The sequence below is a fragment of the Olea europaea genome, chromosome 18 (assembly GCF_002742605.1).
Source record: "Olea europaea var. sylvestris chromosome 18, O_europaea_v1, whole genome shotgun sequence".
Classification (NCBI taxonomy): Eukaryota; Viridiplantae; Streptophyta; class Magnoliopsida; order Lamiales; family Oleaceae; genus Olea; species Olea europaea.
This window is the reverse complement of record NC_036254.1, coordinates 27,860,560-27,886,504: the sequence shown is the minus strand read 5'-3', so window position 1 is coordinate 27,886,504 and position 25,945 is coordinate 27,860,560. Positions and strand designations below refer to the sequence as shown.

Genomic DNA, 25,945 nt, shown 5'->3' with positions numbered 1-25,945 from the left:
GGTACGCCGACAATGTAAATTATTTGGCTCACACCATCATCCTACCAGACTACTCAAGTCATCAGAAGAAGAAATTCTTCAGTGACTTAAAACACTACTTTTGGAATGATCCAATTCTTTACAGCAAGGGTCCAAATCAAATTATACGCCGTTGTGTGCCAGAAGTAGAGCAGCATCAAGTATTGAAATCTTGTCACTTTGCACCGTATGGGGGTCACTTCGTAGCAATCAAGACAACAGTAAAAGTACTACAATCGGATTTTTATTGGCCTACGTTGTTCAAGGATGCCCATTATGTGGTGAAACATTGTGATAAGTGCCAGAGGATTGGAAACATCTCAAGGAAGAACGAGATGCCTTTGAACAGTATTTTAGATGTTGAAATATTCGACGTTTGGGACATTGATTTCATGGGACCATTCCCTCCATCCTACGGTCAACAATACATACTGGTAGCAGTAGACTACGTGTCTAAGTGGGTTGAAGCTGTGGCTTTGCCAACTAACGACTGCCGAGTGGTAACTCAATTCCTCAAGAAAAACATTTTCACGAGATACGGTACCTCGAGGGCGATTATTAATGATGGTGGAAAGCATTTTTGTAACCGCCTATTTGCTTCACTGTTGGCCAAATATAGAGTGAAATATCGTGTCTCGACTCCATACCATCCTCAGACTAGTGGGCAAGTGGAAATCTCCAACAGGAAGTTAAAGAAGATTCTCAAAGCTACAGTCAATGCATCACGTAAAGATTGGGCTAAGAAACTGGACGATGCACTTTGGGCATATAGAACAGCATTTAAGACTCTAATTGGCATGTCTCCATATCGGTTGGTATTTGAAAAGGCTTGTCATCTGCCGATTGAGTTAGAGCATAAAGCATACTGGGCAACACACTTGCTCAATTTCAATATGAGGGCAGCGGGAGAAAAGAGGGTTCTACAACTTCATAAGCTAGATGAGTTTCGTTTGGATTCGTATGAGAATGCAAAGATTTACAAGGAAAAGACCAAGAGATGGCACGACAGGCATATATGGGAGAAGGAGTTTGAGGTTGGTCAGCAAGTATTGATGATTGATGCTCAATTTACACCTCAAGCTTTTTCCAAGAAAGCTCAAGTCTAGGTGGTCAAATCCCTTCACAGTAGTAACGATGTTTCCACATGGTGTTGTGGAAGTGGTGTCTTAAGATCAACAAAGGAGGTTCAAAGTAAATGGACAACAGTTGAAAGCTTATTGGGGAGGTGACTACTCCAGTGAAAAAATAACCATGCCACTTGATAATGCAGAGTAGCCAGGACAACAAAGTATAGCTAAAGACTATAAATTAAGGGCTTATTGAGAGGCAGCCCAATTTCTAATCCTTATATATTTTGCTTTCTTTATCGCATTGCATATAGATTTGTTTTAATTATTAGCTTGCATTGGATTTAGGCACGTTTAAATTTATAGAGTATCATCATCGGATCATGTTTTCACTAAGGCCCTTAAATATAATGTTGGTTATTTCGAGTGTTTGGGCTAAGTAATGCATGTTTTAGATTATTTGATATCTAATATTTGATTTAATTGTCATATGTAGAAACATGACGTCATGGAACACTCAAATCAACATCGACCAAGGGGAAAGCATGATGAGAAAGATTGTCTAGCCGTCACCTAAAGTATCTTCCATGTCCAATAGAAAAATTCGGAGAGTACCTTCGTCCTTTTCTTCTCCATCCCTTTACATTCTTAATTATGCTTTAAGACATTGAGGACAATGTCAGATTTAAGTTTAGAGGTGGGAAACACTTTGTGTTTTTGGTTTTCGTATGTTTTTTTTTTTTTTTTGCGATGTCTGTGTTTTTATAAAAAAAAAAAAAAAAGAAACTAATTATTTTTTATTGTTCTTGTGTGGGTTAGACAGTTTGGCTAACAATGATGGTTAAATTTGAGATTTGGTATTGATTTATGAAATATGGATAGGATGCATACTAGACTGATTGAAGCTTAAACTTGCAGAACTTGATATTATACGTGTACTAGAACTGAGTTTGACATTATGATAAAATAAGTTGATTCATACATGTTATAGATTATTTTAGTTGGACATAGATGCTTTACCCAAACCATACTAATTATTTATCCTTAGCCCAAATTTAGTACAATTTGGGGAGATCTTACTGTTGTAGGAAGATAAGGATGTGAATATGGATTCCTTGTCTGAAAAAGTTTGTGTGGATTGCCTGAGATTAACAGATAAAATTGGGTGAAAGTTTTAAATTAGGGATCAGTTTGCTTGAATGGGTGTGTGATAAGGGGTATTGCACTAATCAATGCATATATTTTTAAATTTAAAACTTCTCTTTGGAACCTTTATGATTCGAGCAATTAAGTCTACAAGGGTATTTTTAAACCTAGTACCCTAAAGTCATCTGACTTGGGAGTCATCGACCTAAAGCTCGTTATAGGGGTCATTTAAAAAGCAAACAGATGAAGTTGTAGTAAAAAAAAAATTGTTCTCTTCGAAGCCTTTTTTACTCAAGTTATTAAGCTTGTCAAGGTATTTGAAAATTTGGTGCCCAAAAATCATCTGACTTGAAAGTCATTGGCCTAAAGCTTGCTACATGGGTCATCTAGAAAGCTTAAAGGGGGAGTGCCAAAAAAAAAAAAAAAAAAAAAGCAAAAGTACTAAATGCCTTGTAAATCCCAACACTTGTTCAAGGAAATTTGACTTTCGATAAAGGATAATTAACCTAATTGAATCTTGACGGTCGAAGCAATCAAATAATTGGAGAATCATTGCTCATTGATGTGTTGACTTGCAACTAGTGACGTCCACCTGAATTGGAGAGGGTGGGGATAGTAACAAAAAATTCAATCTTAAATCACACACTGGGAAAAGAGTGAAAATGAATAAGTTTGGAGGTGTGTGAATCTTATAAGAGATGAAAGGATATATTTGACCATAGAGGGTCGGGAATTTGAACAACTTGTGAATTCATTAATTTCTACTTAGTTCTTCACACACACACGTCGATTTTACATTGAAAAAGTAGATATTAGTTTTGTATTGTGACTTTGAAGTAGTTTGTAGATTTAACGCCGTGATTTCAAATCTTGAGGTAACAACCTAAATGGTCCAACCAAATACTTTTGCATGTTTGTTGTTATTTAGGTTATAGTTTTATTCGAGGACGAACAAAGGTTTAAGTTTGGGGGTATTTGATAAGTGCAATTTGTGCACTTATTTAAGCCGTATTATTAAACTTTTATGTCGTCAATTTAATGATTCCTATTTAACTTGGGTTTATTTTATTTTGTTTTTAGTGTTGGACTCGTTCGAAGCAAATGGAAAACGGTGAAGAACAAATTGGCCGTTGGAGAGAAAGTTTCGGAATCATTCTTCACTTTGAAATTTTAAGGACTTGAATTGAACTAGAGAAGGACATTGGTTGCATAATTAATTGAGTTCAAGGATTAAATTGTATGATTTTTAGATAATTGAGGACCTGGAGGAAATTGAGGTATAAATGGGCCTCTTGGGCTGATTTCAATAATGAGGAATACCTATGGAGACTAACCTACGTTATATAAAAGAAAATGAGGTATAAATGGGCCTCTTGGGCTGATTTCAACTTGGGGGCATCAGGGTTCTTAAGAGACTTATGATTCTCAAACTAGTGTATAAATTTTCATTCTAGGTACTTGAACCTTGTGGGTGTCGATGGTAACTGTTTTGATGTTTAAGTATATAATATAGCGTTATTTTCAGGGGTGGAGTAAAAAATTTGGTTTAGTGAGGGCATAATACATATGTTTATATGAAGAAAAAACAATGTACTTTTAAAATCCTTAGTTTTAGCCCCTGTTTGGACCACATTAAATTAAAATTTATTTCTCTCTCTCTTCTTATAAATCACACATTCTCCAATAAAATAATATTGCACGTAAATTTAAAATTTTTTCCTTCATTTTTAACCACACATTCTTCAAAAAATTACAATTCATTTCATTATAATTTAAAATAATGGAGGCAAACAAAGGCTTAGTATTTAACTCATTCCCTACTTCTATTTTGGTTGATTACAAATAAGGCCTCATTGATCTTTATAATTCACTTCCTTTAAATAAATGATGGAGATTGATTCTGTTTTATGGTTCAAATTTTTCTATATTATTTTTTGTAGATATATTTACTTGAACTTTTACTCAACTATTACAATTCTCTTATATCTTCTTAAATGGGACATTTAGTTACAAAATCCTTTTAATATATCTTCTTTATTCTAGAATTTCAACTATTTTTCCTTTATATTTCGAAAGTCTCTCATAAATCTCTATAAAGATTTATTTATACAATGGTTACAACATTAAAACCACAACTAAACATGATTGTAATAGAAAATGAGGTCACAATAATCGAATAACCGAAGAACAAGTACGTCATGATCAAATAAAGTGTCATGTCACAAAATAATTGAAGAACAAATCAGTCACAACCGAAAAATGAGGTCACCATACAAAGTTAGGTCACAATCATGTAATAATCAAATAACAATTCGAAGAAAAATTGATTAATATAATGAAAATCAGAATCAACCAAAAATATTTGAATGCGACTTACCTATTAACTCAAGTTCCCATAAACATTGTATAAAAAAAGTAAAAAAAATCAATGAACTGATTTACCTTCTTAGATATATATATATTCAGTTCTTTTCTTTTATCAGCCTTATGCTCATTCGAATGAGAAAAATAGATTCAGCACTATCACCCTCAACGAATGCTTCAAATATCTACTCTATCTTAGCGAGTGTAATAGAATCGTTTGAACAAGATTATCGAGCTTATCTCTCTAGGAATATGGTAGAAGAAGGAGATTTGAAAATTCTGAATAATTTCTTATCAATAAGTAATGCTTAATTAGTTATTCATTAATAATTTTATATTTAATGTTTTAAGTAAAAAAATTTATATAACCTGATTTTTGAAATAATAAACTTAAAACTTGATTATTGAAATATAAAGTTAAAAATCAGGGATATATGTTATTTCCTAAACCAAAAATCTTATTTTTAAATGATAAATTTGGAAAAATATTTGTAAGTGGATATTACAGCCACAAAGTTTTTAACTTCTCATTTCAAAAGTCAGGTTTACAACTTATTTATTCAAAAATTAGATAATAATTAACCTTTATAATATTAACAATAATATTATTAGAAGTTTTATTAATTTACTACCCACCCCACTACTCGATAAAATTCAAACATAATTCATTTTCCATCTACCCCTCATTTCTCTCTCTAAAAGCACGACTATCTTCACATATTCAATATTAGGCATAAACAACTTTCATAGATTACACTTGACCTCTGATGACTCTTCACAGATTACGCAGGCGACGGTGCACAGCGATATGTGTAATGATGCAGCAAGAGATACACGACGTTGTTGTGGCTTCATTGCAAAACAAAGCTATTCGATGGCATCGCAATAGCATCGTCATGCACAGAAGCGCACGTCACCATTGCGACACCTTAATTATGGGTTTATTCTCCTTCATCTAGTTTACTATTGTGTTGGTGATTATTGGTGTGATGTGAGTAGAGGTGGTGGTTGTTGGTACGCACAGTGATGGTGCGGTTGCGTTGGTCATGATGGTTGTTGGTGAAGGTGGTGTTGGTGGGCAATCTATGGTGTATGTGTGATTTTTATGTGTATGGAAACCGATTATGCGTGGTGGTGGCTCATTGGAGTAGTGGTGGTGTTGGCGAAGATGGTGAGGTGAGGATGGTGTAGGTGGTGGTGGTGGTGTTCATCGCTGGTGCGCAGCTCTGATTTAGGATATGGATTTGATCTTTTTTGGTGGTGGTTGTGATGATGATTGTGGTGATGAGGTAGTGGTGATGTTGGCAATACTGGTATTGTGATGGTGATGGTGGTCAACGGTGGTTTGTGGGTGGGATGGTGTGGTGTGAGGATGTTTGTGACCAATCATTTGGTTGATTGTAACCAATAAATTGATTAATTTGTGACTAATAAATAATATGTGACCAATTATTTGAAATTGTGATAAAAAAAAATTGGATATTTTCTGATCAATAAATAATACGTGACCCAAAAATCTGAATCGTGATTTATAAAAAATTTGTTTTGTGATCGATAAATAAATTGTGACCTATAAAAAATTTTATTTGTGATCGAAAATAATTTGTTTTCATAACTAAAATTTAATACTATCTGATATTAAACCTTAGTTACTTAATTTTGAAATTGGTCATAATTAAATTTTTTTGGAAATTACACAGTAGCAGGTGTTCAAAGATCACTTTTAAAATCGGGTGCAAAGTTTAATTAATCAAAAATCAGGTGATATTTATATAATTAATCAACTTCCAATTAAATCCCCACCCAAATCCCCATAACATTTTCCGTCCCGTCTCTACCTTCTTTCTCTTTGCCACTGACGACACTTTCAAACACTACAACCAATGACAAAGGAGGCGATGCAGCTTTCGGTGCTAACAGGGAAAGGCGACGCTGTAAATGGTTTAGGCCCCGTCTCTTCCTTCTCTCTCTTCGACGCTCAATGACCCATTCCTCTATTGTTCACCATTGATGGTGGTGGTGCACAAGCGAATGGTGATTCATTGACCCGACAACATCATCACTCACAGCGGACTATCACCGACGCTGTGAGCAACGTGTAACAACCGTGATCTCTATCCACTGTCGTTTAACTCGACGCCAATCTCCACCCAGCAATGTTGCTCGACGCAGTTCCACTATTAGTGTGGTCGATGGTGTCACGGTGACTCAATCTGGCCAGTGGAAGATAGACAATAAGCGATAGATTTGGGACCCTTTTTTTGGTGGTTTGAAAATGGTGGTGGTGGTGATGCCTGCTATGGATTAGGGTTGCTGTGGTGCATTTGTTTGGAAATGGTACTGTTGTGGTAACGACGACGATAACAAGGTAAAGGTGGTCGTGATGGCAATGGGGGTGCGATAGTGTTGGTGATTGTCGTCTGTGACCACTATTTGGCATATGTGACCAACCATTTAATTATCTGTGACCAAGGGAGTGTATTAAATTGAGACTTTTAATGATTTTTTTAGGATTTAAAAAGTTTAGAGGTATCCAATTGAGACTTTTGAAACTCTCTAAAAATCACGGTGTATTCAATTAAGACTTTTAAAAAGTTTTTAAGAGTTACGGTGTATTAAATTAAAAATTTTTAGAAGTCTCAATAAATTTTGGGGTATTTTAGTGACTTTTAGAGACTTTAATAATAGTCTCTGAAGTACTAACTTTTAAGAAGAAAGCACTCATATAAAATCTTAAAATTTGTCTCTTATTAATCATGAGATTTTGGGAGACTTTCACAATTTTTTTAATCTTTTTTCTTTTAAATTTCTATGGACATGTATGATTAAAATTTATTTTTTTCAATTGATTATATTTATTTCTATTTATCTTTCTTTCTCTCTCTCTTATTACTTATTGCTATTTTCTATGGAAAATTTAAACTTGATTCTTGTAGTTTTTTTTTCTTTTTTCGTTCATTTTTTTGTGAAAAATATCTATTTTTTATTAAATTATTAAATTTTATATCAAAAATTTATAATTAAATTTAAATATATTGATTTTTATTTATTTTTAAAAGTATACTATAGTAATAATATTGAATCATATATATTTATAATTTTTATTATTATTTATTCAATTAAGATATTAAATTTTTATTTTTTCAGATTTTTTTTATTATATGGGAAGAAGGGGAATTGTGGAAATTAACACTTTGTATATGAGAATTTAATACCGTTGTACTATATCCAAATGAATTCTATTTTAAATGAAAGTCTTTTGAATTCTACAAAAGTCTATAAAAATTTTAAAATGAAAGTTCATAGAAGTCTAAGAAAGACTTCACTAATTCCGTACAAATCTATAAAATATCCACGAAATTCACAAAAATCATCACTTAAAAAAAGTTCATCAAAGTTTTCAAAAGTCTCAATTGAATATACCTTATAACCTAAAAATTTGATAATCCGTGATCAATTAATTTAATCTCGAAATAATCTGTGACCTGTAAATTTTTTATTTGTGACCTCGAAATAATCTGTAACTAATTAATTTGATGATATGTGACATATAATTTTGTACCCATTAATTCTGTATCTGTGACGTTATTATATTTAATTAATAAATATTTTTAATTAATTAAATATATACCTGATTTTTGAATTGGTGTATATATACACATCTAAAATATGAATTTTTCCCTAATTTTCCCTATTTGTAAAGCTTGAAAGCACAATTTAAAGGGTGTTTGACACCTATTTTTATGAAAAAAATGAATTTTAGAATAGTAGATTAATAGAGAATGTGTAGATAAAAAATAAGAAAAAAATTGATTTTTATATAATATTATTTTAATGAAAAATGTGTTATATTGAAAAGAAATAAGAGAAAAATGCAATTTTAGAAAAATGAGAATCAAGACGTAAAAGATAACCAATGTCTGTTTAGCAAAGGGGACGAGCAGCCTAGGTTTTCTCTCTTGGTATTGCACTAAAAATTGGGCTTATATTCATCATCCCCAGCATCAATTTATCTTACGTTGCAGTGATTTCTTCTCAAATTCTTCATCATCAAACTTGAGAAGGTAATGTCGGATTGTATTAGTGTTAAAACGGGCTGTATATGTTGAAATCGACTCGAGTTTTTGTTGTGAATGATTTAATTTGAACTCGACTCCTTATTATTTATTTTATTTTTCCAGAATTGTTGTTTCTTGATGGTAATCTTTCTCTAGCAAAAGTGATTTTTTTCAACAATATTTCTCTTGAAGATGCGGTTGTTTATGGTTTTCCATTGGTGAAATACCCAGGACCAAAATCCTGCCCCCACTAAACCCCAGTTGGCTCCGCCTCTGGTTATCTCCCTATTCGAAGGCATGGTGAAAATGGTGAAAATATAGCTTTTGTTTATTTAACTTCTGATATATGATTGGTGTCATTAGATGTTAATTGCAACATTGCTTAAACACTGTAGTTCTATCATTGTAGCTTCTAAAACTTTGTATCAATGATTTACGTGTAGAATTTGGGAAAAATGGATCTAGAAAAGTAGTTGGGAGAATTTATTGTATTGAAGAATTAAGGCATTGATGTATTGAAGGAGTCATTTTGATCCATTGGTAGAAGATTTAGAAGTATACAAAATTTGTTGGTTCTCAAGTACAATTAATCTATATTAGAGCATGTGTATCTTTTTTTAATCTTTAAAAAGAAGCCAAAAGGGGGCTACCATTTTGCATTTTTGGGAAGTATGCAAAGCAAGTTTTGGCTTCTTTTGTTGCGCTTAAACAAAGAAAAACATGCTCTAAATCCATCTTCTATGTTTACAACCTACGTGAATTTGTAGAAGCTATAGTAAAAAAGGGGAAATTAAAATTCAAGTAACATCTCCAATACCTTGAAAAAGATCCAAACCCGCTTGAGATTGATCCCTTTTTCGGAAATTGACAGACGGTTTTCTTTACATTCTTCTCCTTTTGTAATATTTTTGCTAAGGGGGGAATACTTGGTTAATTTGACCAACCTCTCCCCAGCCACAGGTTTGCCTTTCGGCCTACTTGGGCCTGAAGCAGGTAGCAATCTTGAGGGAATCAGGGCTTTTAAGACCGACTGTTTGATTCTCGAACTAGTGTCTAATTTTTCATTCTAGTTACTGGAACCTTGTGGTGTTGGGCATTGTTTTGAGGTTTTAAGTCTACAATACCTTGATTGATGTCATTAGATGTTAATTGCAACATTGCTTAAACACTACAGTTCTATCATTGTAGCTTCTAAAACTTTGTATCATTGATTTACATGTAGAATTTGGGGAAAATGTATCTAGAAAAGTCATTGGGAGAATTTATTGTATTGAAGAATTAAGACATTGATGTATTGAGGGAGTCATTTTGATCCATCAGAAGCATACAGAATTTGTTGGTTCGCCTTTGTTTGATCTTTAAAAAGAAGCCAAAAGGGGCTACCATTTTGCTCTTTTGGGAAGTATGCGAAGCAAATTTTTGGCTTCTTTTGTGGCGCTTAAACAAAGACAAACATGCTCTTAATCCATCTTCTAGTTTTACAACCTACGTGAATTTATAGAAGCTAGAGTAAAAAGGGGAAAGTAAAACTCAAGTAACATCTTCAATACCTCGAAAAGGATCCAAACCTGCCTGAGACTAACCCCTTTTTCAGAAATTGACAAACGGGTTCTTTGCATTCTTCTCCTTTTGTAATATTTTTGCTAAGGGGGGAATACTTGGTTAATTTGACCAAACTCTCCCCAGCCACAGGGTTGCCTTTTGGCCAACTTGGGCCTGAAGCAAGTAACAATCTTGAGGGAATCAGGGCTCTTAAGACCGACTCTATGCTTCTCGAACTAGTGTCTAATTTTTTATTCTAGTTACTGGAACCTTGTGGTGTTGGGCATTGTTTTGAGGTTTAAGTCTACAATATAGCAAATGTTATTTCCCTATATGAAGGTAATGGATAACATATGGATTTTGTTTATTTAACTTCGGATATGAATATCATTGGTATCATGAGATGTTTGAAACTTGCAATGCTACAGATGATGTGAATAGATTATGATTTCAGTTGCAGTATATATGTAATCGAAATAATTGCAGTATTTGTTTTAGACATAGAGTAACTTCAATAGGAACGTGTTAATATATTTGGCTTAAGCATTAGTTACTGTTTTATATGATGTAGTATTATAGAATGCATGTAAGAAAACTTTTTTTTTCCTGAGAAATTGTGCTAGTAGTGTCCTATCAAAAAAAAAATTGTGCTAGTAGTGCCAGTTACATTTTTGTTAATTATGATTACAACCTTGCTTAAACTCTGTAGCTCTACCATTGTAGCTTCTAACATCATGTCGCTGATTACTTGTAGAATTCAGGGAAAGATGTACCTTAAATCACAGTTGTCGTGGAACGTAGTAATTCCTGCTGAGAACCTTGATGCTAAAGGGTTGATGCTTAAGAAGGCAATTATAATTCACCTTATGGATGATTTTGCTGCTAAGAAGGCCATGAAAGATTTGGGTTATTTCCTTGCTGTAACTACTGTGGAGCGCATCGGGGAAGGAAAAGTTAGACAGCACACGGGAGATGTACTCTTTCCCGTAGACTTCAGCTGCATTACCTTCAAGATCTTACCTGGAGAAATTCTGGAAGGCGTTGTGCACAAAATCTTGAAGCATGGAGTCTTCTTGAGATGCGGACCAACAGAGAAAATATATCTATCGCATCAAAAAATGTCTGACTATCAGTACGTGCCTGGGGAAAATCCCTTTTTCAGGAATGACAAATCATCAAAAATTGAGAAAGGTGTGGTCGTGCGCTTTGTGGTGATTGGGGAGAAGTACGTTGAGGCTGAGAAGGATTTCCAGGCGGTCGTGAGCCTTGAGGGCGATTACCTTGGACCTATTTCTTAGGAAATCTCTGTTTATCCCCTTTTCTCTCATTAGGCAATTTCTGTTATGTATGTTCTGTACTAGACTCTAGAGTTTTGATTATGCTTATGTAGCAAGTTCGTACTGTTTATCCTCGTGATTAGAACATTTGGCTTTATGTTATGTTACTGTTTCCAGTGTCCTTTGTGAACTTAACCTTTGTTAGTACATGCGAGCACTTGATGTTTGCTAATGTTGTTTTTACCCGAAATTTATCTGTATATTCTAGGCAGGGGTTGTTTTTTGGCTTGCGTATTTTCTTTGCCTCTGGGCTTCAAGTAACAATCACTCCAATTTGTGGGTTCTTATTTCTACTTTCAGATAAACACTAATGATCAATAGAAAGGGACTTGAATATTTAGGTGGAAGTTGAAGATAGCCTCTTGAGGGGGCTGAGCTATCACTGAATATTTTGTTGCAAGCCTAATTGTTTGTTTTAAGTTCCTTGGAGAACTTACCATGGAAGTGAAGGCTTTCATAAACAATTCTATATGTTCTCTTAATATAAACACGATTGGGATCTTATTATGGAGGTCAAGGCTTTCATAGATGATTCTATATATTCTCTTGATATAAACACTATTGTGACAAATAAAATTTTATTAGAGACACAAATATTTTTAATAGTTAAACTAAATTAAGATATATATACTACTCACTCTAATCATCTTTTCCCTCCATCTAAATGTCAATAGGATCACTTCCTTTCGTCTATCTTTATTGAGTATGTTTCCGTCGATAATTCCTTGCACGCATCTCTTTTTATGTCTTTCCTCCTTTTTCTATCATTTTTGACATCAGTTATTCTTCATGAAATTCACTCCATTGTCTCCATCTTTACTTACTCCAGTTTTCCCCATCGCAGCTCCTTGCCCTCATATTTCTTTCATCTGTCTCTCCGTTTTGGGTCTCAATGAAAGTTTGTTTTTGTTTTTGTTTCCCTGCAAAATCTGCTCCATTCTCATAACATGCATGCACAGAGCTTTCTTTATCTCCATCTACTCCGCTCAAATCCTCATTTCTCGTTACCCTCTCAATATCATCACCTGTCACCATCCTCTGGTTTATCTATTTAAGTGCTTGTTGGAAGTGCGTATAAGCTAAACTGTCTTTCATACTATGCGGATAATTAGTGGAATGGTAAATTCCAAGGTCCGTACGCTGTCTAAAAAAATATCTTGGACCAATTTATTTATAATTTAACATTTGCCAAACATGCTCTAAATCCCCAATTATTATTGTTTTTAAAAGTTGACTGAAATTAGAGCAATACGTTGTTTCAATTTTTAATCGAATCATCTCTCTCAAAAAATCCGAGGAATTGTCGACCGACCAATGTCTTTACCGCCGCCGCCCGCCACTGCCCGTCCTTGGCGACTCTTCCTCGACCCTGCAAGTCTTAGCCTCCCTATTTCCCTCTCTGAAGCCGGCTTTCGCCTCACCCAAAATTTCCGCTACTTCTATCCTAACTACGCTCTCCTCTCTCTCCTCGTATTCCTCCTCACGCTTCTTCCTCATCCCCTCGCTTTGGTCCTTTTCCTCTGCATTTTTATCGCATACGTATACTTATTCTTTTCGCGCAGTGAGCCCTTGACTGTCTTCGATCAAACCGTTGACCAGAAAATCATACTGGGTTTTCTTCTCGTACTCACTCTGGTTGCTGTTTTATGGACGAAAGTTTGGTGGAATATTTTTATTTCTTTGATTGTAGGGGCGGTGATTGTGCTTCTCCACGGTGTTTTGAGGGCGCCCGAGGAGGTTGAGGAGGATTCGCCTAATGGATCTTTGCTAAATGTTGTGGATGATCCTAGGGGAGACTATTCTAGTGTTTGAAATTGGGGCTTTTTTAGGGTTTTCGATTTACTTGGGGAATTATGAATTGGATAGCTGTTAGATTGCTGTTTCGAATTTCATTTTTGTATATTCATGATTGCAATTTATCTAAGTCCATTGTTCAATCAATGAAAATTACACTACTGTTCCCATACTTTGTTTACATCCTTTTTCTCGTTTTCATTGCATTGTGATGATTCGATGCTAGTGTTTGAAGTTAGGGATTTGGTCAGTTATCAATTTATTTCGAAAATTATGAATTGGGTAGCTCTTTGATAGAGTTTTTGAATAGTATTTTTATTTTCATGTTTGCAATTTTTCTAATCACAATGTTCAACTTCAATTAATGAACATTACATTGCTCTGTTCTTTCTGTATTTTTATCTTTTTCTTGGTTTCATTGCATTGATTTGATGTCAAGTTCTGAATATAATTACCTTATATAGACGATAATTTTCGAATTAGTCTCTTCACAAAGAATTATAGAACACTCACCCTGAGCCCCATGTGAGTGAAAAATTGCAAAAAACATCCATTCCACCTATTTTCCTTGTGTGTGTTCCCTGTACACCAAGAATAATTGACAACTTTTACGCTGACTTGCACATTTTTGTTTATGTGGATTTAATTATCTTGGTGTACAATATCTAGTTTCAATTCCATCTAGAAAATGTGCAATTATGCATGAAATTGATATGCTTACAGTGATAGTTGGATTAAGTGGTGAAAAGATTAATCAACCAAAAAGAGATATCGGTATTTGATTTTAGAAAGAGGTGTTCGTTATACATTGGAGCACATTGGATAGATGGGTCGGTGGTTTCCCTATCATATGAATGCTTTTGTTTTGTTTTGTTTACGAGGCCTATGGTTGTACAATTGTGTCGTATTCTGGCTGAGTGTTAAAATCAAATCAGTCTAAACACAGAAAGTGATTACCAATTTCGTAAATTTATTTACAGTAATAAATACTGTTCAAATTCTGTCTACAGTTCCATTAACGAGTCTTTCAATCTTCTCAATGTGATTATTTTGTGTAGCAAGAGGCTGCTCTATTGACATGGAATGGCGGGTTCATTCTTAGCTTCATTAGGGATTTTGCATATCCTTCTTGTTTCTCTATTCATGATTACCCATGTATTGCACATAGGAATTGAAAAGAACCGTAATCAAGTTTCATTTAGCGAACGACTATGACGAACTTCTGTTGTTGACCCAACCTTTAGGAGTAGTTGGCACTTTACTTTTTAAAGTTGTATGGCCAGTCCAGATAAAAAGCTGTTATATCTTGATTAAGTTATGAGATGTAGCTCAAAAATTTAAATGTACGTGTATTTTCACAAGGACGACATTAAGATTTAACGAAGATTTGGATACTTTCGATCATTAAGAATAGAGAAGTTAAAGAATACACTTCCTGCTCGAGCAATAAGTTGAGGACCAATGTTTACAATTTTTCAATCTTTAGTGGCCTAAACCATTAGACGAAGTGATTAAAAATTTGTGAAGTGAAGAATGGAGATGGACCTTGTTGCTCTTGTTATCGTCTTCTTCGTGTTGTACTCTCAATCTCCCGCTTCCGACACATTCCCCATCTATTTCCTTGCTACATCGACCCCAATTATCTATTTTCGCACAGTTATGCTCTGTGTACAATCAGGGTTGACAACTCCAATTGACAATTACACACATGACAAGGGAACCCAGGCTTAATAAAAAAATCGTGGGTCCCCCCTCCTATGAGTACATTATCAATCGGGGTTGTCAACCCCGATTGTACAAGTAGAATAATTCATCTCCGCAACATCTGCCCTATCACAAGGTTCGAGGTGTCATTTTATCTGTAATGTTAATTGTTGTGAAGTTTCACATTTGGCATAATATGTTTTTGTTTTAGATGTGATAATTGCAAATTGTTCACTTATTTAAGTCGTATTATTAAACTTTTAAGTCGTCAATTTATTAATTTTTATCTAGCTTAGGTTAACTTTCATTTTGCTTTTAGTGATGGACTAGTTTGCAGCATTTGGAAAATGATGTAGGACTAATTGGCCATTCGATGAGAAGTTTTGAAATCAAATTTCATAATTTGAAAGTTGAGGAATTTAAAGAGAATTGGAGTTCTTTTTTGTGTGTGTGTGTGTGTGTATTACACGGGAAAAAAAAACCTAGGGAGAAATTGACTGCCGGCTGGGAATAAAATTGGAAGAGAGGCCAATAAAAAAGGCAGCCAACGAAGGGGAAATAGATACGCAACTGCCGGCTGGGGGAAAAAGGAGAGAAGAACTTGGGCAAAAATTTGTCTTCTTGGGGAAATTAATAAGGCAGCAACTTGGATTTTCTGAAAGAAAAAAAGAGGCAGCTGGAGGTTGAAAATTGAGAGACACACATATATACATATTGGCGGTGGGAGAGAGAAAGGGAATAAAAATTTGTTGCTGGAGGAATTACACATATATACATTGGGAAGAATATTGGCAGCTTCTGTGTTTATTTTGGAGGAGACAAAAGGCTAGCTGCTTGGAGATTGATTTACGCGCCAATTAGGGGACAAAGGTGACGGCTGAATTGGGCATAAATTTGAGAAATAAACATGCAAATTGAAAGGAATTTTGAAGAAACAGCACGACCACGACAGATTCACTTTGGGAATATTAATAATGCTCCATCAATTGGTGATCTCCTTCCACTTCTATGTGTTTAATTCCAATGTGATGTTAGGCTAAATCTTGTCATGTATTTGATGGATGACAAAGTTGTTTAATTCTTAGTTTTAATTCAAAACTTGTGTTTTTGTCTTTAACTCGTGTTGTGATTCCAGGAATATGCTGATTTATATTGTTTTAATGTTTGCTTATCATTAGGACAATAAGTTGCTTATTCGTTGTGTTGAAAAACTCACGATAGGTAGAACACTATTATTGAGACACACAGACAAAAAATGTTAGGAATAACAATTATGACGTATGCGATCATTTGTAATAATCCTAAATGTAAATGCATGTTTGTCATATGAATTCGAACTAGAAATAGGATCGTCTTTAGGTTTATTATAATTTAGGAAAGAATAATAAATAATAATGGAATTATCCATCGTTGTAATTGCATGAATTAAGATAATTATTAGTGGTTGAGAATTATAACTAAAAATTGATCAATGGCGTCGGAAACCCAATATGTTCACACACTTAATTGTTTTTAAAAACCAATTTTCATTGATTTCTTAAGTTTTAGCTATAAAAAAATTAGTTATTCATCAATCGTCTTTCGGTTACAAACACGAATTTAAATATATTAAATGTACTAGAATTAATCCTATTCCTTGTGGGACAACAACTCTCTCATCACGATTATTACTTATACAACGAACCCGTACGCTTGCGAGATTTTGACGAACAAGATGCATACCAAGAGCTGTAATTTTCGGCTTGAGTTTGTATGCACATGAAAACTCAAATGAGTTTCCTAAGGCTCATCTCACCAGCTGCACCAAAGCCATTGCCAGCTACCCCAGAACGCATACGAGGCGATGAAATCAGCTACAAGTACGCCAAAAGAGAAGCCTTCAAGAAGTGGCCGAAAGGGCACGGAAAATTTCAGTGTCCCCAATGTTTAGGTGGTCTACACAGATCTTTCGAGGATTGAAGAAATGTTGTTAATCAAACAATGAATCATTTTTGCTGATTTAAGTGTAGATTATGTACGTGTCACATATATAATCTTCAAATGAGATGATTCAATACAGTATCACAAAAATATTTAGTTAATTCACATTGCCATTTGTGAAAGTTTCGTAGGTGTACACTTTTTTTTTTATCGGTATTTTTGTAGGTGTACACCTACTTTTACATGAGGTGTGTAATGTCATTATTGTATCCGTGTTCTATTTAGTGGTTCATCTGGTTAATAATGCCGGAATGATGTCATTCTCTATGCTGGAAGAAGATGAAGGCATCACTGATTCAGAGAAGAGTCATGGCAAGATCAAAGGTCATGGAAGGCAACCTTTGCAATACTTTCGACAAATTTGAAGGAAATGCCATGACATTAGAGGGCCATTCGCTCTCACTGACTTCTGTTGCCATAGTCGACCCATGATCGAGCTTGAAGCTTCATACAACGAAAACTTACAGCAAAGAGTACAAAAGTAGCTATTGATAGGTTATGCTGCTCTTCCTTCTTTGCAAACCTAACTGGACACCAACTTCTGAGGCTACAGCATATGGGTTTTTACAATGTAAGTGTCTAATAGACCTCGTATTATTTCCTGTGCAAGGGAGAGATATGACCGATCCTGCATGGTTCAGAACCACATTCTTATGGAAGATCTTCTGCCCAGAGATGATAAGAGTGAAAATACTGACTGTTATACATCACCCGTCCTGGGGAATCACCAAAGGACACCCTTGGCAATAAGCTAGTAGATTTCAGCAGAGCCAAGAGGTTCCTATATTCAAGTACCTGACCCGAAGAGAGATCAATATCGAACGTGTTAATAGTGAATTTGTGTGGTATGTAGCATGATTGTGTGATGATGAATTTGTTCTTTTCCTTTTTCTGACTATAATACAGCACTTTGGAGGAGCCTAAATGGGATTGTGTAGTTAAGAATCTTTCATGAAAGCAATACTGAACAATAATGAAGGTAAAGTGTGAGCAACTTTTGGATAACATAATCACGAGTGTTAGGTTTTATATACGAAGTGGTAATCCCTAAGAACAATGCATATACAAATAACTGGTAAAAGACTTTGCTTTCTCTTTAATTTCAATTTTGATCATCGACTATTAACATTTAAGCCTACCACAGATGAAATTAAGTTGAATATATATCCTCATTGGCCACGTTTCTGAGATTACATCATCAAATTTAACAAGTTCTCCATATGGCCATTGGTTTTCAACCCTTCTTACCAGATTTCATGGATGAATTCGGCTTACATGGAGAATCACATGTCAGATTCACTCAAGGGGATAAGACGATAAGATCCAAAGAGGAATTTTGTCGTGATAGAGCAGAACTGGAGGATTTTAGTCTCTTGAGAAGCAACCAAGCATCGGATTCTGGACAGCCCTCATTCATTTCAATGGCAACCGGAACAGGAGAGGCATCATTGATCTCAACAAGCATATTCCCCTGCAAGGAAGATTTACAATGGGATCGTGAATAAAGATTCAAATTACATCATTGAAACATCGTCATGGTTCAAAGCTGCTGACGATGATCAACAGTTTACCTCAAAATTTACCAGAAATTTTTCAAACTGTTTAAATGTTCTTTTCATATCACTGACACGCTTGGCGTCTTCTGAAGTAAGAGCACTTCTGACATCATCAGGAGAATGACCAATCGCATTCTGTACAACCTGAGGAGAGAAAACAATCTGTCGATGCATAGCTTCTTAGAAAAGTCATAAGTCGATGAATGTAGTTTCACTCACATTGTGATCTATAAGGATTTCAGAGATAAGACTGCCATCATCAATGTAAACGCTGAGCTCGTATGTAGCCCTTTCTTTGTATTGAAATGCCTTTACACCAGCCACAATGCACTATATAATTAGCAACAAGAAGTCAGCTTGTACATTAACGATGAAGGGTTAAACTACTATAACATGATTCACAACTACATAAAATAAAGTGAAAACAGTAATCTAAACATTAGTCAGATAGCAATACAAATTTCTAATTGTTAATCAGTTGTATTTCGACAATAAAAAGTTAAGAGCAACTCTATACTAACAACTAAAATCATGCAATGGCATACAACAAATGCACATGCTTACATGAAGTCGGTAAGCAAATAGGATTACCTAAACATTGCTCACATTCACCCAAATTAAAACAGCTGAAAATTCCATGTTACTAGTACAATAACTGGCAAGCTTAAAGTAAGAGATTAAGTCTATGTTGTAAAAAAATGAATCGTACTGCACAAGAGTAAAGATCTCAAGATCATTATCAAATAAATTTATATTACAAACCATTAGTGGTAGAATGCATTTAATGTTTATACCTTTATTTTTCCTCGAACAGGGGAGGCTTTGACCTCCATTGCTACCCACTTAGCTGATAAACTAGCCATGTAAGTAAAAGGGATTTCATTATCCCCGGAAAGTATGAATGGGTGATTGAACTCGTTCACCACAGAAATTTCCTCAACATCCGTAGCTAAAGAAGATGATGTATTATCAGCATCATCTCTAGGGAGTGGAATGGTGAAGTTTTCTCTGGTAATATCATTGGCAGGGATACCTGGTACAGTTTTTTTGTAGAAAATGAATGCCAGTAAACTAAGAAAAATTGAACAAATAATCTAGGAAAATACGTGAATTTGTCTCAGTTCGTACGAGTCTATACTGAACTAATATACCGTGCTTCAGTGACTCCAAAGGAGTCATGTTTTCCATAGCAGGACTATAAATATGCCCAGGAACAGAGACACGGTCTGGTGGCTGCACTGCAGACTGTATATAAGGCTCAGCACTGCTCCTACTCACTGGAACTGCGAAGCTTTGTGTTGCTGTGCCACTTGCAGCGGTGCGAAATGCAGTTCCTGCAGATGATGAGCTAGTCTCTGCATTATTCCTACCTGCTGAAACTGCAAAGTCTATTCTTTGATTGTCAGTGGCAGAAATGCCAGGCTCAGCACTGTTCCTACTCACTGGAACTGCAAACCTTTGTGTCAACCTGCCAAATACAGTTCCTGCAGACGATGAGCTAGTCTCATTATTGTTCCTACTTGCTGAAACTGCAGAAGCTTGTCTTTGACTGTCATTGGCAGAAATGCCAGATGTAAATCCTGCAGGGTATGCATAAAAGCAACTTATAAAGACTTTAGCAAATAAGAGGATAAATATGTAATCATACATACAAGTCTATTTTGAACGACATACCTTGCCTGTTTGCCTGTAAAGGTGTTGTGCTTTCCATTGCAGGTCCATCAATAGGCCCTAAAACATTGACACTTGGTGGTGGCCAAGCCGCAGAAGTTGCTCTAGTTGCTAAAGGAGGAACCACCCCAGCCCTGGTTCTAACATATATATCAAGGGTTATCTCAATCACTGATATCTGGATATTAATACTGCAATTAAACCTTTCTAGTTGCAAACTCATAAACGCCTTCACATGAGGTAAGGTTTAATATCTGAAAACCACCTCATTAACATATAAAAGTATTGGTTTGAGAGAGAAGGAAAGATAACTTTGTTAAATTGGCAATGTGGCACAACTATTAAAAAGATTCTGACAAATGACAATTGTTACTCTGTAAGATATAACCGTCCACTTTTATCAGAAAGAAGGAAATGTAAAATCTAAAATTTCAGAAATAGATCAAGGGCCATGAAAAGATCGATGAAAATTAATTCTGAACAAATTGGACAGAATTTTAAATTAGTCACACCCAAGTATGTTAACAAAGATTCCATGACATTTGATGTAAACTATGCAAAATATTCTCCCTTAATACATATTAGTTTCTTTTGCTCATTTTTTCAAAGAGGGGGGGAGGGCTTAAATTTCTCCCTTAATACATATTAGTTTCTTTTGCTCATTTATTCAAGGGAAGAGAGAGAGAGAGACTTAATGGTGAAAAAAATTGATCATTTATCTACACTAACAAATACACTAAATCAAATTAGTAATATTAGAAGGAAAATGCTTGTTGTACATTACTATTACCTAATCTTTACATATTGATAATGTGTCAGAAAGAAAGTGGGGGAATTATTTGGTTCGTGAGATTTTGACCCAATCAAATCTAACCACATCATCTGTTGGTAAACGAATCCGTAAGTGGTGATCTATATGTAGCACAACCGATTTTAGAATAATTAACCAGAGTAGTTTTTTTCATTTTTGAAGGAAATGGTGAGAGTGATCAAATACTTTGAGCAGTTACATTATATGCCATCTTACAACATTGCTCACATTCACCCAAATTAAAACAGCTGAAAATTCCATGTTACTAGTACAATAACTGGCAAGCTTAAAGTAAGAGATTAAGTCTATGTTGTAAAAAAATGAATCGTACTGCACAAGAGTAAAGATCTCAAGATCATTATCAAATAAATTTATATTACAAACCATTAGTGGTAGAATGCATTTAATGTTTATACCTTTATTTTTCCTCGAACAGGGGAGGCTTTGACCTCCATTGCTACCCACTTAGCTGATAAACTAGCCATGTAAGTAAAAGGGATTTCATTATCCCCGGAAAGTATGAATGGGTGATTGAACTCGTTCACCACAGAAATTTCCTCAACATCCGTAGCTAAAGAAGATGATGTATTATCAGCATCATCTCTAGGGAGTGGAATGGTGAAGTTTTCTCTGGTAATATCATTGGCAGGGATACCTGGTACAGTTTTTTTGTAGAAAATGAATGCCAGTAAACTAAGAAAAATTGAACAAATAATCTAGGAAAATACGTGAATTTGTCTCAGTTCGTACGAGTCTATACTGAACTAATATACCGTGCTTCAGTGACTCCAAAGGAGTCATGTTTTCCATAGCAGGACTATAAATATGCCCAGGAACAGAGACACGGTCTGGTGGCTGCACTGCAGACTGTATATAAGGCTCAGCACTGCTCCTACTCACTGGAACTGCGAAGCTTTGTGTTGCTGTGCCGCTTGCAGCGGTGCCAAATGCAGTTCCTGCAGATGATGAGCTAGTCTCTGCATTATTCCTACTTGCTGAAACTGCAAAGTCTATTCTTTGATTGTCAGTGGCAGAAATGCCAGGCTCAGCACTGTTCCTACTCACTGGAACTGCAAACCTTTGTGTCAACCTGCCAAATACAGTTCCTGCAGACGATGAGCTAGTCTCATTATTGTTCCTACTTGCTGAAATTGCAGAAGCTTGTCTTTGACTGTCATTGGCAGAAATGCCAGATGTAAATCCTGCAGGGTATGCATAAAAGCAACTTATAAAGACTTCAGCAAATAAGAGGATAAATATGTAATCATACATACAAGTCTATTTTGAATGGCATACCTTGCCTGTTTGCCTGTAAAGGCGTTGTGCTTTCCCTTGCAGGTCCATCAATAGGCCCTAGAACATTGACACTTGGTGGTGGCCAAGCTGCAGAAGTTGCTCTAGTTGCTAAAGGAGGAACCACCCCAGCCCTAGTTCTAACATATATATTAAGGGTTATCTCAATCACTGATATCTGGATATTAATACTGCAATTAAAACTTTCTAGTTGCAAACTAATAAACGCCTTCACATGAGGTAAGGTTTAATATCTGAAAACCACCTCATTAACGTATAAAAGTATTGGTTTGAGAGAGAAAGAAAGATAACTTTGTTAAATTGGAAATGTGGAACAACTATTAAAAAGATTCTGACAAACAACATTGACAAATAACAACTGTTACTCTGTAAGATATAACAGTCCACTTTTATCAGAAAGAAGGAAATGTAAAATCTAAAATTTCAGAAATAGATCAAGGGCCATGAAAAGATCGATGAAAATTAATTCTGAACAAATTGGACAGAATTTCAAATTCCTCACACCCAAGTATGTAAACAAAGATTCCACGACATTAGATGTAAACTATGCAAAATATGGGTATCAAGGAGGGCTTAAATTTCTCCCTTAATACATATTAGTTTCTTTTGCTCATTTATTCAAGGGAAGAGAGAGAGAGAGACTTAATGGTGAAAAAAATTGAACATCATTTATCTACACTAACAAATACACTAAATCTAATTAGTAATATTAAGAGGAAAATGCTTGTTGTACATCATTATTACCTAATCTTTTATAGATTGATAACATGTTAGAAAGAAAGTGGGGGAATTATTTGGTTCATGAGATTTTGACCCAATCAAATCTAACCACATCATCTGTTGGTAAACGAATCCGTAAGTGGTGATCTACATGTAGCACAACCGATTTTAGAATAATTAACCAGAGTACTTTTTTTCATTTTCGAAGGAAACGGTGAGAATGATCAAATACTTTGAGCAGTTACATTATATGCCATCTTAGTTACCTTTTTCCCCTTGGTGGCTTATTGACTTCTTTAACAAGCCTCTGTCGCGCTGCATCCAACTCCTCAACCATGCCTCCCAGAATGTTGAGAACTTCAGGGACTAACATTAATAGCCCATGCCTTACATTAACATTACAAATAGCTACCTGAATTAATTAGCCAAATTTTGAGTCAGATACATCTTTTCAACATCTAGAACTTCCTGTTGAGAAATCAGGAACCAGGAATCAGCCAGACGTAAAAAAGAAGCAAAAATAGCAAACAAACCTTCAGTCCAGCAGGGGCCAGAACTTCAAGATCTTTAATGGGCCTATATTCCATGCCAAACACACGCTGGACACCATCAGTCATGGACAATTTGAGACACCTCTTCATTCCAGGCGCAGAATTCTGGTACCTTCCACGAAGAGGGCTGCTGATATTCACTATCTCATCCACCTTTGAAACCACCATCTCATATGAAATTAGCAATAAAATTCTTGTTATCTAAGAAAAGCAGAATACCGCACGACAATCTCTTTTAGACACATGCAAGCAATTACAGGCAATTGTATTGTTTGAACTCAAATCCTAAGCCGTTAAGTAGAACAATAAATGACAAAATAATACAAACATTAAACTAATGCAACATATACATAAGATCTTGATCAAAGATGTTTCTTTTCCCAATAAAAGAACTAATTTTACAGCTCCAAACTGTTAAAATAATAATAATAATAATAACAACAACAACAACAACAACAACTACAACAACAACACACACAATCAAAACGTCCATCTTGGCTTGTAGAGACTACAAATCTTTACAATGATATTTATTTTCCAGTAAGAAGTTCTATATCCTTATATTCAAGCGACCATAATTTAACCATATACAACATGTTCAAAACATGAAAGATTGCAAAATGGCTCCTATTCTACCTGCAAGACAAAAGGTCCCTTGAGATCAACCAAATGCAAGGTGTGCACATCTGGTGGAAGTACCCCAGCTCCACAATAATTCATATCCGAATACAAGAACTGCTCAAAACAAAGCTTCGCTTTTACTGTATCAACAAACCGCAAAAACCCCGGAACCGATGCCTCGAGAGCTCCCAAACAAGAATCCAACCACTCCCCTTTCAATCTCAGCCCTAGCCCTTGTAAAAACCCATTTACCGGAGAATCCGAAACCGCAAAAAAATTATTACTACTGGTACTAAAATTCGAATTGAAATTACCATTATTATTAACATAATTAGTAGTATTTGGTTCGTCGTCGGAGACATCGAGAGGTATGGGTTCAGAGGGTGGATAACGAGTACTCGTTGTGGACATATTACTGTTTGGGGAAGGATTTGATGAATTAAGGGTTACAGTTTGGAGCTCCACTTCTATGTCGTCAATGAAGTAGTCGCCAGGATATTCCAATGGCTGTTCTTGCGGCGGTGGCGGCGGGGGCTCTTCTTCTTCGTCAGAAGAGCAGACTGCCGCCTTCTCGACATTTTACTGTGTTTCGCTGTAAGCGAGCTCTCGTTTTTCCCTCCACTTTTTCCCCAAATTTTCTGTTTTTGAATTTTATATGTGGGAATGAGGTTTCAATTTTCACTTAGGCCCTCTTTGGGAGTTATTTTTTCACCAAAAAAATTGATTTTTTGACTGTTATTTCACTATTTCTATCGTCATATTTGACTTTTTCTCTCATATGTGAACTCCACTTTTCTCCTAACGGTCAAAAAATCAATTCTTAAAATCACTTCCAAACAGGCTCTTAACTTAAGTCCATATTTTTTATTGTTCACTGAAATTTAAAATGTCGAATTTTGGTTATTGAATTAATGTTCATGTCTTTGATTGCTCACCGAATTTAGATCCATGTTTTCGATTGTTCATTAAAATTTAAAATATCGAGTTTTGATCACTAAATTTTGGAATATACAATACGTTACTCACTAGCATAACTGTTGAACTTTCAAAAATATCGGGTTAACAGTAAGTAATGTATAGCATTTTTCAAAATTCAGTGAATAATGTACAATATTTTTTAAAGTTCGATGGCCAAAACTTTACATTTTAAATTTCAATGAGCAATCGAAAACATAGAGCTAAGTGCTATAATTAAAACTAGATATTTTAAACTTCAGTAACCAATTAAAATATGGATCTAAGTTCAATGGCCACTGGAACAATTAACTCGAATGAGTGAACTGAACATTGGGCCAATAGTTGGATTGGGCCAAATTTAGTCTATAGACATGACCCAGCAGCCGTTTCACGTGTTCTCTTCAATCCGGTGGCCAGGTTTTTTCAAAGTGAGAACCGTTTAGCATGGCTTTTGAAAAATCAAAATGAGCTTTTTGATATTCAAAAATTGCTTTTAAACCCGTTTGGCTACTTTTATGAAAGTGCTTTTAATTAGAAGAGTTTTTAGAAAACCTTGATTCTAATTTTAAAAAAAAAAAAACTTTTTTATAAGAAACAAAAGTAAACGTAAAAGTCATGTCAAATAAACTAGAATTAGTTTGTGTGTCTTCACAGAAAAATTTCAGAATACTCACACGGGGTCATGTGAATAAAATATTGTCAAAAAAAAAAAATTTCTCATCAACCCCCCCCCC

At 35.1% G+C, this 25,945-nt stretch overlaps 2 protein-coding genes across 3 annotated transcripts; one reads left to right on the top strand and one right to left on the bottom strand.

Moving 5' to 3' along the window:
• The first annotated feature begins 8,474 nt into the window (after nt 1-8,474).
• LOC111368052 (DNA-directed RNA polymerase V subunit 7) lies at nt 8,475-11,755 on the top strand. 2 transcript variants are annotated; one of them, XM_022989230.1, is made up of 2 exons: nt 8,475-8,659; nt 10,957-11,755. In XM_022989230.1, exon 2 carries the CDS (start codon nt 10,963-10,965, stop codon nt 11,491-11,493), a length of 531 nt encoding a protein of 176 aa, XP_022844998.1. In that variant the 5' UTR covers nt 8,475-8,659; nt 10,957-10,962; the 3' UTR covers nt 11,494-11,755. The 2 variants fall into 2 exon arrangements, with proteins under 2 accessions (XP_022844998.1, XP_022844997.1); XM_022989229.1 differs by having other exon boundaries at nt 10,950-11,755.
• A 4,561-nt stretch (nt 11,756-16,316) lies between these two features.
• Nucleotides 16,317-24,864, bottom strand: LOC111366958 (recQ-mediated genome instability protein 1). Its single transcript, XM_022987636.1, has 13 exons — nt 24,270-24,864; nt 23,616-23,786; nt 23,349-23,494; nt 22,345-22,481; nt 21,822-22,250; nt 21,465-21,703; nt 21,265-21,378; nt 20,241-20,466; nt 19,718-20,146; nt 19,361-19,599; nt 18,786-18,896; nt 18,582-18,710; nt 16,317-18,481 (listed from the first exon to the last, which is right to left on the bottom strand). The coding sequence occupies exons 1-13, from the start codon at nt 24,663-24,665 to the stop codon at nt 18,311-18,313; spliced, it is 2,937 nt and encodes a 978-aa protein (XP_022843404.1). The 5' UTR covers nt 24,666-24,864; the 3' UTR covers nt 16,317-18,310.
• Between the last annotated feature and the right edge of the window lie 1,081 nt (nt 24,865-25,945).